Source organism: Phoxinus phoxinus (genome assembly GCF_949152265.1).
Source record: "Phoxinus phoxinus genome assembly, chromosome: 5".
Lineage (NCBI taxonomy): Eukaryota > Metazoa > Chordata > Actinopteri > Cypriniformes > Leuciscidae > Phoxinus > Phoxinus phoxinus.
This window is the reverse complement of record NC_136880.1, coordinates 39,055,202-39,068,129: the sequence shown is the minus strand read 5'-3', so window position 1 is coordinate 39,068,129 and position 12,928 is coordinate 39,055,202. Positions and strand designations below refer to the sequence as shown.

Genomic DNA, 12,928 nt, shown 5'->3' with positions numbered 1-12,928 from the left:
TAATTGCAACGTGTAGCCTACAAAGTTTAAAATTGTGATTATTTTATAGCAAAAAATAAAAGCTCAATATATACAATGCATTTACAAACATTAAAGAAGAACTGCCAGAGAATGTAAAATTGTATGTGCCAATGATGTTTTTTATTTAATATATTTAATTTGAATTGAATTGAATGCACTAGTCGCAATGAATGTTCATGGCACGTCGTTTAGTCGACGTCATGGCGCAGCATGTATATGATTGGGCGGTTCATTATTACCTTGTACAGGTGTGTGTGTGAGCTGAGCGTGTGTGTGTGTGTGATGGAGCCTGGAGCTGAAGCTGCGTCCGCGGGCGTGCAAGTGCGCGATGAGCTCTCCGAGAAGTGTCAGAAGTTATTTCTAGAGTTTTTGGAAGAGTGAGTGCAGTTGGTTGCAGTACTTTTATATGAAGAGCCAAATAAGCTTAATTTCTAAAACGTGTGATTGATCAGATTTCAGGATAAAACTGGCGATGCTTTATATCTGTCTGACGCGCAAGAGTTGATCAGGCCGGAGAGAAACACACTGACCGTGAGCTTCAGTAACATCGAGCACTACAACCAGCAGCTCGCCACCACCATTCAAGAGGAATATTACAGGTGAACCGCCACAACAGCTGCTTTCTTTAGGAGTCATATATTTAAATGGGCCAATACTTAAAGGAATAGTTCACTTTAAAATTAAATTCTGTCATCATATACTCACCCTCAAGTTGTTTCAAACCTGTATGAATTTCTTTCTTCTGCTGAACACAAAGGAAGATATTTTGAAGAATGTCGGTAACCAAACAGTTAACTGGTCCCATTGACTTCCATAGTATTTTTTCCCTACTGTTAACTGTTTGCTTATTGACTTTCTTCAAAATATCTTTCTTTGTGTCCAGCAGAAGAAAGAAATTCATACAGATTTGAAACAACTTGAGGGTGAGTATATGATGACAGAATTTTAATTTTAAAGTGAACTATCCCTTTAAGAGTCTATGATTGGATCATTATTGCAGTGATGTTTCTAGCATGTTATGCTTGGCAACAGTTCTTCTAACCTTTGATGGAGTGTGTAACTAAACAACCAGGAAGACACATGGCCATATTCCAGGATGACAATGTCAAGATTCATCAGGATCGGAATGGTCTGGAGGGAGCATGAAGAATCATTTTCACACATGAATTGATGCACTTCTGAGTCCAGCTCTTAAATTCATTGAAAGTCTTTGGGATGTGCTGGAGGAGACTTTACAGATTGCTGGATTCTTGCATTGTCAATACAAGACCTTGACCAAAACTTGATGCACCTCTTGATGGAAATAAATGTTGTGATGTTATTTCCATCAAGAGGGGCATACGTTTTTTTTTTGTGTACATTAATTTTGATGTTTGCCGTGCTATTTGTGCTTGATGCAATTTTATTTATTATCCCCAAACACTTAATATGCAAATCATACACATTCATTAGATAGGCTAATGCAAAAAAAAAAAAAGCATTTAATTAATTCTAGCTAACTACACAAAAAAGCAATGTGGCAGTACCAGCGATATAAAAGAAACCCAGAACTTGGTAAAATCATGGTAGTATGGTACTTTTTGAGTGTTTTAGGAGCAAAGGTTTTTATAAAACAAACTGCAATATCCATTATTCTTTTCATATATTGTAAAATTCTTCAGTTGGCTGGGAATACAAATGTTTGCCCATGTTCATTTAAATCAAATGTATAAAAACATTTCAGTATTATTGAAAATGATCATTCTGTGAATGAATAAGTCATCAGTTTGCTGTAGTCATATTAAGCTCATATTATCTGTCCTAATGTTGTTGTTTTTTCAGGGTTTACCCGTTTCTCTGCAGAGCAGTTCGCCACTTTGCCAGAGATCATGGAAATATTCCACCATCCAAAGAGTTTTATGTGGCTTTTTCAGACTTTCCATCTAAGCAGAAGTAAGTTTTTCTGTTCTAAAACTTTGACCTTTAAATAAAGCCCACCTATCACTGTAAAGAGCTCATATATCATGCTTATAGTTCCATTTATTTCTTTAATTTGCACCCTCTTTTTGACTCTTAAAATGTATGTAAATGGTCTGTTATGACCTCTGTGCTTCCCAGGATCCGCGAGCTGTCCACCGCCCGCATCGGCACTCTGTTACGCTTCAGCGCTCAGGTGGTGCGAACACACCCCGTGCATCCAGAGCTGGTCAGCGCCACCTTTCTGTGTCTGGACTGTCAGTCTGTCATCAAAGATGTGGAGCAGCAGTTCAAATACACACAGCCGACTATCTGCAAGAACCCAGTGTGTGCCAACCGCCAACGCTTCATGCTCGACACCAACAAGTCACGCTTTGTTGACTTTCAGAAAGTAAGACAATACAGTTTTGACTACTTTTCTCAACAGTTTACAATTGCAGCTAACTACCAAGGTTTCAAAAAACATCCAAAATAAATATGAAAACAAGTTATAGGCAGCTTTTAGTGGCCATTTTCTTTGAAAGATCTTGCTCTCAAAGAAAAAACACCAGAATGCCATGTTTCATAAGTCTCCTAATTTTACATTTTGCTGAAGTGATGTTGCTGATAATTGTTGCTTATGTTTTTTATTTTACAGGGCACAAAGCATATTTAAATTTACGTGCATGCATGAAGCGTGTCAAACGTGAAAATGGCTTCTCGAACAAGAACAAATTTAGGGTGATTTGATTTTGTCCATTAGGAATTGATTGAATGGTTGTGGTTTGCTATTGGTGGATCTGATGTGAGTGACCGTTTGCCCCGCCCTCATGCAGTAAACGTGTCATCAGACAAGAGAAGAGATGTTGCTGCAAGGGGAAGGGAAGTTGTTTCGATGAAAAATTAGGGAAACATGGTTTAAACAAAGTGGACAGATACTGTGGTTCCATAAAATAAAAACAAGTGTCCATTTTGATTTCATGGTGACTAATTAGTTAAAATATTTTGTTAATCAACTTTTAGAAAATCTAACATTTTCCGACCACTGAGTTGCTGATGACGAAAACGTTAAGTCAATATCACTTCATGCAAATTTAAATTGCTATATGCACATTCGTGCATGTGAAAATTTGAAATAATTGTATTAAACTGTGTTAAAGTTCAGTTTAGGTTGACCAATTTCATATGCCATATTTTAATGTCCTCATTAGCCTTTTCACCTATAATTGTGTGTGTAATTCGTGTAAATATTGAATGGTACATTATTATCTTCATTGACTGAGTCTGATGGGCTGGTGTGAGATGTATGGGTATTTGATCCTGAACCTGCTTGACTTGTTGAGGTGCGGATCCAGGAGACGCAGGCGGAGCTGCCGAGAGGCTCTATTCCCCGTAGTGTGGAGGTGATCCTGAGGGCCGAGGCCGTGGAGACGGCACAAGCAGGAGATCGCTGTGACTTCACCGGCACTCTGATAGTTGTGCCTGATGTGTCCGCCATGGCAGTTGCTGGTTCTGTTCTATTTTTCCATTAACACAATATTTTACAGGTTTTATAAAAGTAAAGTCTAAAATGGATGGATCTGTCTTAACTGTATAAAGAAGAAATGAAAAGCCATTTGCCCACATGTGCAGTATGTCATATTGGAACATTTCTTCTCATCTTTCTAGGCACGCGGGCAGAAACCAGCAGCAGGGTGACTGGGAAGGAGGGCTTTGAGGCTGATGGTATTCAGGGGCTCAAGGCTTTGGGTGTCAGAGAACTCTCCTACAGACTGGCCTTCCTGGCTAACTATGTGGCCCCAACTAACCCACGGGTAAGAGCTGTTCATCACAACATGAATTGTAGCAGATTTGCGTTGCTTTGTATACGCCGATGAGCCAAAACATTATGACCAGCACTCCTCTGCCGAGACATGGCCTCTATAAGAACCCTGAAGGTTAGCAGCAGATTCTTCAAGTCCTGTGGCACATCACATGGCAAATTTACGTCCTTATGAATGGCCGGACCCAGGGTTTCCCAGCAGAACATTGCCCAGAGCATCACACTGAACTGTGTGTGGTGACGCATTCCTCCCATAACCATCATCAAAGTTTTGTGTGACTTGTGCCACAGTAGACCTTCTGTTGGCTCGGTCCAGACGGGATGGCCTTCGTTGCCTTCGTGCATCGATGAGCCTTGGGCGCCCAAAACCCTGTCACCAGTTTGTTCCTCCTCAGACCACTGTTGGTAAAATTCTCACCACTGCTGACTGGGACCAACCCATAAACAATGCCATAACAATTTGGCCCTTGTCAGAATTCCTCCAATCTTTATTCCTGCCCATTTCTCCTGCGTTCAGCACCGAGATTACAAGAAGTACTTTCAAATCTACCCAGACCTTAATATGTGGCCTTGTTAGGAGATAATCAATGATACATTCCACGCTAAGTTTAAATACTAAAAATATTTTTTTCCTTTCAAAATCAAGGGCGTCTAGTAAATTAAGAAACATAAATCAAGAAGAATATAAGAAATTCCATTTATAGAAACGGTGACGTTTAAGCATCCTGACCTGTTTCAGTGTCTATTTTGTTGCACACAACATGGATAAGCTACAACAGGTAAAGATGACAGAAGTAGCAATATGTCAAAATATCAAGAGGTGGCTTGTTGCTGCAGAAGAACTTTTCTAGAACTGGTATAATTTTTTTCCTGATAATACGACACCCTGAACGACATACCAAGCTATTTTACCCAATTATCCAAAAATGTGTGCTCAGACTTGTTAGGTTTTTTTTTTTTTTTTTTTTAGCTAAAAGAAAACTACACCTTTTATTATTATATTTCTTTTACTTTAGCATCCCCATTAATGTTTTTATTTTCCTTAACGCTGCTGTATATCATTTGTCAGTTTTGTGATAAATGTCATGTTTGTTACTGCAATGTTTTTAGTTTGGAGGGAAGGGGCTTCGTCAGGAGGATCAGACCGCTGAGAGCGTGAAGAACCAGATGACCGTGCAGGAATGGGAGAAAGTGTTTGAGATGAGCCAAGACAAGAATCTCTATCACAACCTCTGCACAAGTCTCTTCCCCACCATTCATGGTGCTTGCCGGTCCTTTCTCAATGATCAGTGTTGTTCATTGGTTCTAGGGTATTTTCTGTGAATGTGTGAGACTTAATTCATTAGCCACTATAGGTAATTAACTAAAGGAATAACAAAGTCCAGTAAACGGTAAAACTAGTTGCGCTACAAACCAATTTGTTTGATTATGATATAAATTAAAATGATGTAACAGACTGTTTTTGTACAGCTAAAATTACTGGAAGTGGATGACTGTTACAAATGGCCATGCCTACTCTTACTTTAAAAATGAGGTGAATAGGAAAGATATGAAGAGTTTGAGGCACTTAGTATCAAGTAAACAAGACTTCCTTGATCACTTCCACTTTTTTTTATTCATTCAGAGTAATCTCAAGTCTTTGTTTTGAACCGCCATCTGCTAGACAGCTTGCTTAATAATAATTTTTTGTTTTTTCAGGTAATGATGAAATTAAACGTGGGATTCTGCTGATGTTGTTCGGTGGTGTTGCTAAGACGACCATGGAGGGGACGTCTTTACGTGGCGACATCAACGTGTGTATAGTTGGAGACCCGAGTACATCTAAGAGCCAGTTCCTCAAGTAAATATTATGTGTGAAACTCTTTCTCTGACCATTTAAACCTAAAATACAGCTCATTGGAGTGTCTAATGGCTGGATGGGGATTTATTTGTGTTTTTTCTTTCAGGCACGTGGAGGATTTTGCCCCCAGAGCTGTGTACACCAGTGGTAAAGCCAGCAGTGCCGCGGGTCTGACTGCCGCTGTGGTCAAAGACGAGGAGTCGCATGAGTTTGTCATTGAAGCAGGAGCCCTCATGTTGGCGGATAATGTATATTTCCTTTGAACTTTTCCAGAAGTATTCCTGTAAATCTGTCTGCATGTGGCTTTCGTATTAGCTTTCTTGTTCCAGTGTTGACATAATTTGTTTTGGCCAATCCAGAAGTTAGCATCACCCTGGTTCACTCGACAAAAACCCAATGGGATTTTTCCATTGTCTTTTGGATTATTGCTGAATATAAACTCTGTGACCAACAAAAGCTTTTTGATTCTTACATGTTTTGTTCATCATGATAATCTTCACAAATCAACACAATTTAGCCTACATACAATCACCAGAAGTAAAAAGCTAAATGTAGGCTATAAATGAACAAACACTACAGTCACATGACTTTCATTAAATCTTTCGGTATATTACTGATGTACAGTAGTCAACATTTGGATCAAAACCTTTCTTCAAAGTTGCATGAATTTTGAACAATACCCGTTCTTGTCTTAGGACAACTTTGATTCACTTTTTTGATCCACTTCAAATATTGACTACTGTATTTTATGTCATAAAATAAAATGTGGAAATATCCTTATTTTCAGGCATTTAACCAAAAACCCATTGACTTCTGGATGATTGAACCTGAAGTTACAAAATGCTGACTCGTTTCTAGTTTTTGGCTTTCAGAAATAGATCATCCCTGCAGCACTGTGTGCGATGATCTGATAACCTCCCAGAAAGAACTAGCAATCATATTTGTCTTAAGAAAACGTAATACTATTTCATGTCTTGTTTATAGGGGGTTTGTTGTATCGATGAGTTTGATAAGATGGACCTTAAGGACCAGGTGGCCATCCATGAAGCCATGGAGCAGCAGACCATCTCCATCACCAAGGCGGGCGTTAAGGTACGTGTCCCTCTGTCGGGAATGTCTTTAGTTTAAAAGCGTTGTCCGTTTAATCCGTAATCCACAATATCTAACCATTTCTGTGTGATCAAGGCCACTCTGAATGCTCGCACCTCCATCCTGGCTGCTGCCAACCCCATAGACGGCAGATATAACCGCGCCAAGTCTCTGAAACAGAATGTCAACATGTCTGCACCCATCATGTCCAGATTTGATCTTTTCTTCATACTGGTTGATGAATGCAATGAGGTCAGACCATATATCATTACTTATATTAAATGTACACTACGGTACACACACACTGACCCCAGACTTTTGAACATTAGTGTAAATACTTAATATTGTACTCAACCGTAGTATATATCACAATATTGCCGTTTTCATTATACATGTCTTTCTTGTGTAATAAAAGTATTAATTAAATGCATTAATTTGATCAAGAGTTAAGATTTTGTGTTTGTTACAAATAATTTTTTTAATGAATGTTCCTCAACTTTCTATTCATCAAAGCATCTTGAGAAAAAAAACTATCATGGTTTTGACAAAAATATGAAACTGCACAACAAGTTTCAACATTGATAATAATAACTGTTTCTTGAGCAGCAAAGCATCATATTAGAACGATTTCTGAAGGATCATGTGACATTGAAGACTGGAGTAATGATGCTGAAAATTCAGATTTGCATCACAGGAATATATTAAAGCTGCAAGCAGCGATGAAAGGGCCCTCGCACCCGTGCCACCGCCACCCGGTGGCTTTAGTAAGACAGAGCACGGTGGGCAATGTGCATTTAAGTAGGTAAAAATAGGAGGAGTATGTCAAAGTCAGTTACAAAAAATGTCCTTTTATTATGGGGATAATAGCATGCGTTATAACTCAGATAAGTGTTGCTAGCATGTTTTAGCATGTTTAGAATTCAATGGCATATTAAATATGTCGCTAGTAATGCATCACAGTGTAAAACGTGTCACTTCCTGTCGACAGTAGGTGGCGCTATTACTTTAACTTAAAATTGTCATGTAGATGTGTTCAGGGCAGGACTCTTATCAAACGTGTGAAGTTTGGGGCAGATTTGACATTGCCTTCTTCAGTAACAACAACTTCCCGTTTCATTGCATTAGCGTGCTTTAGCACTTAGCTAAGAATTGCTAGCATGTTTTAACATGTTTCTAACATGTATATAACTCAATGGCATATTTAATATGTTGCTAGTAATGCATCGCAGTGTTAAACATGTCACTTCCTGTTGCCAGTAGGTGGCGCTATTACTATAACTGAAAAGTGTCATGTAGATGTGTTCAGGACAGGACTCTTATCAAACGTGTGAAGTTTGGGGCAGATTGGACATTGCCTTCTTTAGTAACAACAACTTCCTCTTTCATTGCATTAGCATGCATTAGCACTTAGCTAAGAATTGCTAGCATGTTTTAACATGTTTCTAACATGTATATAACTCAATGGCATATTTAATATGTTGCTAGTACAGCATCACAGTGTTAACCATGTCACTTCCTGTTGCCAGTAGGTGGCGCTATTACTATAACTGAAAAGTGTCATGTAGATGTGTTCAGGGCAGGACTCTTATCAAACGTGTGAAGTTTGGGGCAGATTGGACATTGCCTTCTTTAGTAACAACAACTTCCTCTTTCATTGCATTAGCGTGCTTTAGCACTTAGCTAAGAATTGCTAGCATGTTTTAACATGTTTCTAACATGTATATAACTCAATGGCATATTTAATATGTTGCTAGTAATGCATTGCAGTGTTAAACATGTCACTTCCTGTTGCCAGTAGGTGGCGCTATTCTATAACTGAAAAGTGTCATGTAGATGTGTTCAGGGCAGGACTCTTATCAAACGTGTGAAGTTTGGGGCAGATTGGACATTGCCTTCTTGAGTAACAACAACTTCCCGTTTCATTGCATTAGCGTGCTTTAGCACTTAGCTAAGAATTGCTAGCATGTTTTAACATGTTTCTAACATGTATATAACTCAATGGCATATTTAATATGTTGCTAGTAATGCATTGCAGTGTTAAACATGTCACTTCCAGTTGCCAATAGGTGGCGCTATTACTATAACTAAATATTCTCATGTAAATGTGTTCAGACCAGAACTCTTATCAAACGTGTGAAGTTTGGGGCAGATTGGGCATTCAATGCCTGAGTTACAGCAAATTCCTATTTAATTGCAGTAATAGCATGCTTTAGCACTTAGCTAATGTTTGCTAGCATGTTTTAGCATGTTTCTAGTATGTTGTTAACAAGTTTAGCACTTGCTGGCAATCTTTTATAAATTATTAGGAGTCCAAAACAGTGTTAAACATGTCACTTCCTGTTGCCAGCAGGTGGCGCTATGACTGTAACTGAATTTGAGCATGGTCATGTGTTCAGGACAGAACGCTTATCAAACGTGTGAAGTTTGGGGCAGATTGGACATTCAATGCCTGAGTTACAGCAACTTCCTGTTTCATGGCGAAACATCAAAATTTGTCAGGCCGCCGAGGACACGCCCTTCGACGAAAACTCAAGATCTTCGCAATTTAACGTCGCAAAAGCCTTAAGATTACACTCACCAAATTTGAAGATGATCAGATTAAAACTGTAGGAGGAGTTCGTTAAAGTACGAGGCCTGAAAATGGCAAAAACTGCACAAAAATCAGAGAGGAAGTTCAAAATGGCTGACTTCCTGTTGTGTTTAAGGCTATGCTCCAAGAGACTTTTTTGTAGGTATTGGGTCATTACATGTATGTACCGAATTTCGTACACGTACGTGAAACGTAGCAGGAGGCGCACTCCGTTGAACATTTATAGGTGGCGCTATCGAGCCATTTTGCCCCGCCCAATTCTGAAACGCATATCAGATGTCAATTTTCGCCGGTTCTGACGCGTGTGCAAATTTTCGTGAGTTTTCGTGCATGTTTAGGCCCTCAAAAATGCGATTAAATGCGGAGAAGAATAATAATAATAATAATAATAATAATAATAATAAACAGAGCAATTCCAAGAGGGTCCTCACACCATCGGTGCTCGGGCCCTAATTACATTTGAAAGTGTTTAAAGTTATTTTAAATTGTCTCACTATATTTTTATTTTAGATCAAATAAATGCAGCTTTGTTGACCATAGGAGACTTCTTTCAAAAAATGTTTTAACAATCTTATTGGCCCCAAACTTTTGAACGTGTAAAAAAAATACAGCATTTGTCTTTTTTCTTTTTCTTCTACCAGGTTACGGACTACGCCATCGCCCGCCGGATTGTAGATCTTCATGCCAGGAACATTGAGTCAGTAGAAAGAGTTTACAGTACTGATGAAATCCAGAGATACATACTGTTCGCCCGCCAGTTTCAACCAAAGGAAAGACACTCTTCGTTATTCAAGTTGCCATTCACTGAAATCTAGTCCTTCGTTGTAGATCTCAAATTATTTTAGTCATTTTTGGAGCTTGACAATCTTAAGAAAGTCGTACAGGTTTGGAATTACAAGTAAGATGATAGACCTCATAACCCTGCATCTGTAGATATCATCAGAGGCTCAGGAATTCGTGGTGGACCAGTACAAGCGTCTGCGGCAGCGGGATGGAGGAGGAACCACCAAATCAGCCTGGCGGATCACTGTGAGGCAGCTGGAGAGCATGCTGCGTCTTTCTGAAGCCATGACCAGACTCTACTGCTCAGACGAGGTCTGTCAGCTTTTAGACTGTATCATAGTACTAAGACTGCTCCCATTAGAGTTACAAATGACTTGAACTCATGCGATCTTGGTTGCATCTCTCCATTAGTGTTTCTGGACCTGAGCACTGCATTTGACACTATCAAACACAATATTCTTTTGAATAGGCTTTAAATTTATGTTGGCATTAGTTAAATCGCATTGGCATGGTTCAAATCGTACTTATCTGACCGTCATCAATTAGTAGCAGTCAGCGAAGAGGTATCATACCAATCACAAGTTCAGTATGGAGTCCCGCAAGGCTCAGTACTAGGACCTTTGCTTTTTGTTAGTTTTCACTGTTATCCTGATGACAATCAATCTAATTTCTTTGTGGCCTGACGAAACATACCAATTCACAAAACTTGCAGAATGCAAATTCAATATAAAATATTGGATGACTTCTAATTTCTTCCTCCTTAATTGTGAAGTTCTAATTTATTTGACCAAAAACCTCCACACGTAGTAACCTAGAATATTGTCTAACACTTGATGGCTACTCTGTCAAGTCTCTGTCGTCAGTTAGGAACCTGGTTGTGCTCTTTGATTGCAATCTTTATTTTAAACGCCACATTTCTAGCATTTGTAAAAACAGTGAGTGATGAGATCACTGTTTTCCCCAAAGCTGCTTTATAGATGAAATTAATTTATTCCATAGTTAATGAAATTTGCACAGTTATTGAACTGAATTGAATCAACACTTTACAGCAGAGTTTAATTTTGTTTACAATGATAAACAGGAAAATAATGATTCATTGATGCAAAGTAGCTCTGAAACTATCTCTATTTTTATAGAGTGCTATATAAATGCTATATACATAAATATGACGACTTGTCCATGTTTATGTCCCATAAACTGCTTCTACATACACCGATGTGCATCACACAGCTTATGTAGAGTTTAAAATGTGTTCTTTTCCTTTGGAAAGGTCCAGCCCAAACATGTGAAAGAAGCATTTAGACTCCTGAACAAGTCCATCATTCGTGTTGACTCGCCCGATATCAATTTTGACCAGGAGCAGGATGACAATGTGAATGGTGAGATGGCTATCTTTTATACTGTTCAATTCCTTTTGTGAAATAGGCTTGTCAAATATCTTAATATAATGAATCTGTACTTTAACAGTAAAAAATAAGCTGTTTGTTTGCAAATGCCACGTGCTGTTAGAAGTGTCCAAATACTTTTTTGTCACACTTATTTTTTACAAATGTATCAATTCCATTACCAATTTACCTATATTTTATGAAATGACTGATTTCAGTTGTACTTCCACAGATCAGAATGACCTTTTTGGTAAAGAGACAGAAGGTCGAAATGGAGGTGAAGTGAACGGTCATCCAGAGGAGGCCATGGACACTGAGCCGGAAAAGCAGGAGACGCTGGCGGTAACCAAACCTGCTATCAGAATGTCATTTGCAGAGTACAAGAGAGTCTCCAACCTGCTGGTGCTGCACATGCAAAAGATGGAACAATGCAAGTCCCGATTTTTCATTACAATATCACAGACCGTGTTTGTTTCATCCGTGTGTTTTTTTTTTTTCTCCTTTCATTCGTGTTTTATCTCTGAAACTTTGGCTTTTTTATTTGCCCATTGAGATTTTATGTGCAACAGTCAGTGATAATTAAACGGTTTATTTCTTTGATGTCATTACATTTCTTTCTATTATTATATACTGTACATTTAACAGGTTAGCGGTGTCATTCTTTGCTATGTAAAATAACCATTACTGTGCAATTCTTAAAAAGTGACCGAACAACCAACTTTCTCATTTAGAACTCATTTTGGATTAATTTTGATCAAAGTATTCCAGGAAACCCGATTGTGAAGATGTATTGAAAGTTAAAAAGAGCATAAACAGAAGGATGAAATGAGCATGTCTAGTTTGTGTTGTTATATATCTGAATGTGTCTTGATATTAAGGAGGTTTGTGTTTTTAGTGGATGAGGAGTCCTCGCTGAAGAAAAGTGAACTCATTAACTGGTACCTGAAGGAAATGGAGAGTGAAATTGATTCAGAAGCTGAACTCGTCGCTAAGAAGAACCTCATTGAAAGAGTGCTGTACAGACTCATCCATTATGTTAGTATGCGTTATCACTCTTTATGACGTTATCACGTTTTATTCGTCTTCAGCTTGACAAGGCATTGTTTAGTTGAACTGAAGCAGTGTAAAGTACGCCTCTTTCTTTTTAAGGATCATATCATCATAGAGCTGACTAAAACGGGGCTGAAAAAGATCAGTGAGGATGGAGAAGAGCCCGTCATGGAGGAGGATCCGTTTTTGGTGGTGAATCCCAACTATATACTGGAAGACTAGTCAAGCTGGCTTTACCAACCTTGATCATTTTTAGTGCTTATATAATCTTAAATAATGACTAATGTAATGTGCAATATTTGATTAAGTGAATCAGAAAAATAAATAGATTTATATTTGCATTTGTGCCATTTGTTTATTGAACACTAGGTGGCGGGATATCCCCAGTGGATCTCAGTATCTTTATTGACTAG

General features: G+C 38.5%; 1 protein-coding gene across 1 annotated transcript; it reads left to right on the top strand.

The window, feature by feature from the left end:
* Positions 1-269: 269 nt before the first annotated feature.
* Positions 270-12,855, top strand: mcm6l (MCM6 minichromosome maintenance deficient 6, like). Its single transcript, XM_079612119.1, has 17 exons — positions 270-398; positions 474-620; positions 1,843-1,953; positions 2,119-2,368; positions 3,300-3,465; positions 3,625-3,770; positions 4,889-5,039; positions 5,477-5,618; positions 5,725-5,866; positions 6,603-6,710; positions 6,804-6,959; positions 9,939-10,067; positions 10,231-10,392; positions 11,351-11,459; positions 11,698-11,895; positions 12,361-12,500; positions 12,615-12,855. The coding sequence occupies exons 1-17, from the start codon at positions 304-306 to the stop codon at positions 12,735-12,737; spliced, it is 2,475 nt and encodes an 824-aa protein (XP_079468245.1). The 5' UTR covers positions 270-303; the 3' UTR covers positions 12,738-12,855.
* The last annotated feature ends 73 nt before the right edge of the window (positions 12,856-12,928 follow it).

Excerpts from the sequence above, each read along its gene's own strand:
- mcm6l (XM_079612119.1), top strand. The coding sequence starts at position 304 with ATGGAGCCTGGAGCTGAAGCTGCGTCCGCGGGCGTGCAAGTGCGCGAT. Across the intron at positions 2,369-3,299 it reads GCTTTGTTGACTTTCAGAAA|GTGCGGATCCAGGAGACGCA; the intron begins GTAAGACAATAC and ends TGACTTGTTGAG. Across the intron at positions 5,867-6,602 it reads CCCTCATGTTGGCGGATAAT|GGGGTTTGTTGTATCGATGA; the intron begins GTATATTTCCTT and ends TCTTGTTTATAG.